This window comes from Perca fluviatilis, chromosome 4, assembly GCF_010015445.1.
Source record: "Perca fluviatilis chromosome 4, GENO_Pfluv_1.0, whole genome shotgun sequence".
In the NCBI taxonomy this organism is placed as follows: domain Eukaryota; kingdom Metazoa; phylum Chordata; class Actinopteri; order Perciformes; family Percidae; genus Perca; species Perca fluviatilis.
Genome location: NC_053115.1, coordinates 41401385 through 41403165, shown reverse-complemented (window position 1 = coordinate 41403165; position 1781 = coordinate 41401385). Strand labels below are relative to the sequence as shown.

At 45.3% G+C, this 1781-nt stretch overlaps 1 protein-coding gene across 1 annotated transcript; it reads left to right on the top strand.

Annotated features, from left to right (window-relative positions):
- The first annotated feature begins 829 nt into the window (after positions 1-829).
- Positions 830-1558, top strand: LOC120557131 (tubulin alpha chain-like). The gene has a single exon (XM_039797164.1). It carries the CDS (start codon positions 830-832, stop codon positions 1556-1558), a length of 729 nt encoding a protein of 242 aa, XP_039653098.1.
- Positions 1559-1781: the final 223 nt, after the last annotated feature.

The window sequence follows — 1781 nt, the reverse complement described above, 5'->3', positions numbered from 1 at the left end:
ATAGCCATATTTATTCTACTCTTATAAGGTAACTGCTAACACACTGCACACATTTATATTTAATTTATATTACTCTAAACCACCTTCTGTTAACCAGCTGTACACTACTGTCTACACTGCACCATATTTCTTGTCCTGTCTATACTTGAATATCACATTGCACTTTTCTGCTCTTTTTGCACTTCTGGTTGGATGCATTGCAGTTGGACAACTGCATTTCTTTGTCTTTGTACTTGTACGCTGCACAATGACAATAAAGTTGAATCTAATCTAAAAAAGAACTTGCAAGCGCACAACCAACCTATCTTATTTTTTTGAGTTGTCACCACCAGAAAGTGCAGTTTACAATTCCCTCTCCCTGCCAGCATGCAATGTGTTTAAAAATACCAAGGCATTTCAAAGTAATACATTTTTAAAGCTATAATTGTAACAGGATTCAGAGACTTGGCGGACCCAAATGCAGAGACAGCAGGGCAGTGGTGAGCTTGATGACTTAATTAAATAAAAATCAATACAACAAAAGGAGTCCTGGAATAACAAAAACAGGAACACCAAGACAAAGAGGTACACTCCACACACTAACACAATACAATGCAATGTTCTGACAACAAAGACAACACAGAGACTAAATATACAGTCTCAGGAACAGGTGAAACACATCAGGGTGGGGCTGACAATCACAAAGGTGGGAAAACACAAGGCAGGAAGTAAAACAATATATGACAAGGGAAAAAAACAGTCTACAAAATAAAACAGGAAACTGAAACATGGACAGCCATGACAATAATTGCAATACTGTAAAACCGAGACATTTTTGCTGAAGGTTATCATGCCTGCTTGCAGCTTCCATAGTGTAGTGTCTACGGCCGTGGTGGAGCCATACAACGCCATCCTGACCACCCACACCACACTGGAGCACTCGGACTGTTCCTTCATGGTGGACAACGAGGCCATCTACAACATCTGCCGCAGGAACCTGGACATCAAGCACCCGTGTTACATCAACCTGAACCAGCTGATCAGTCGGATTGTGTCCTCGGTCACCGCCTCCCTTCTTTTCGATGGTGACCTCAACGTCAACCAGACAGAGTTCCAGACCAACTCAGCCAATCAGCTGGTGAAATGTGACCCTCGCCACAGCAAAAACATGGCCTGCTGTCTCCTGTTCCGCGGCGACGTGGTGCCCAAAGACGTGAACGCCGCCATCGCCACCATCAAGACCAAGCACTCCATCCAGTTTGAGGACTGGTGCCCCACTGGTTTCAAGGTGGGTATCAACTCCCAGCAGCCCACCGTGGTTCCCAGCGGAGACCTGACCAAGGTGCAGCGTGCTGCGTGCATGCTGAGCAACACCACCGCCATCGCCAAGGCCTGGGCTGGCCTCAACCACAAGTTCGATCTAATGTACGCCAAGCGGGCCTTCGTCCACTGGTACGTGGGTGAGGGGATGGAGGATGGCGAGTTCTTGGAGGCCAGAGAAGACATGGCGGCGCTGGAGAAGGATTACGAAGTGGTTGGAGCCGATAGTGTGGGGGAGGATGACGGCGAGGAATATTAAGCAGGCATCTGTTTATTATTAAAATAAAGTAATACTCCTTCCACAGGGAGGTGCGCACACTATACTCAAAGCCACTGCTGCAGGTTTAACATAACCTTATTTGTTATAAAGTTTAGGTGCAGCACCTAAGCCAAATTATGTAACTAAGACTTTTCTCAGATCTAATTATTGAAGGACTTCTTTAGCAAGTTTGTCTTTAAGCTTTTTGAATTATCTGCTCTAG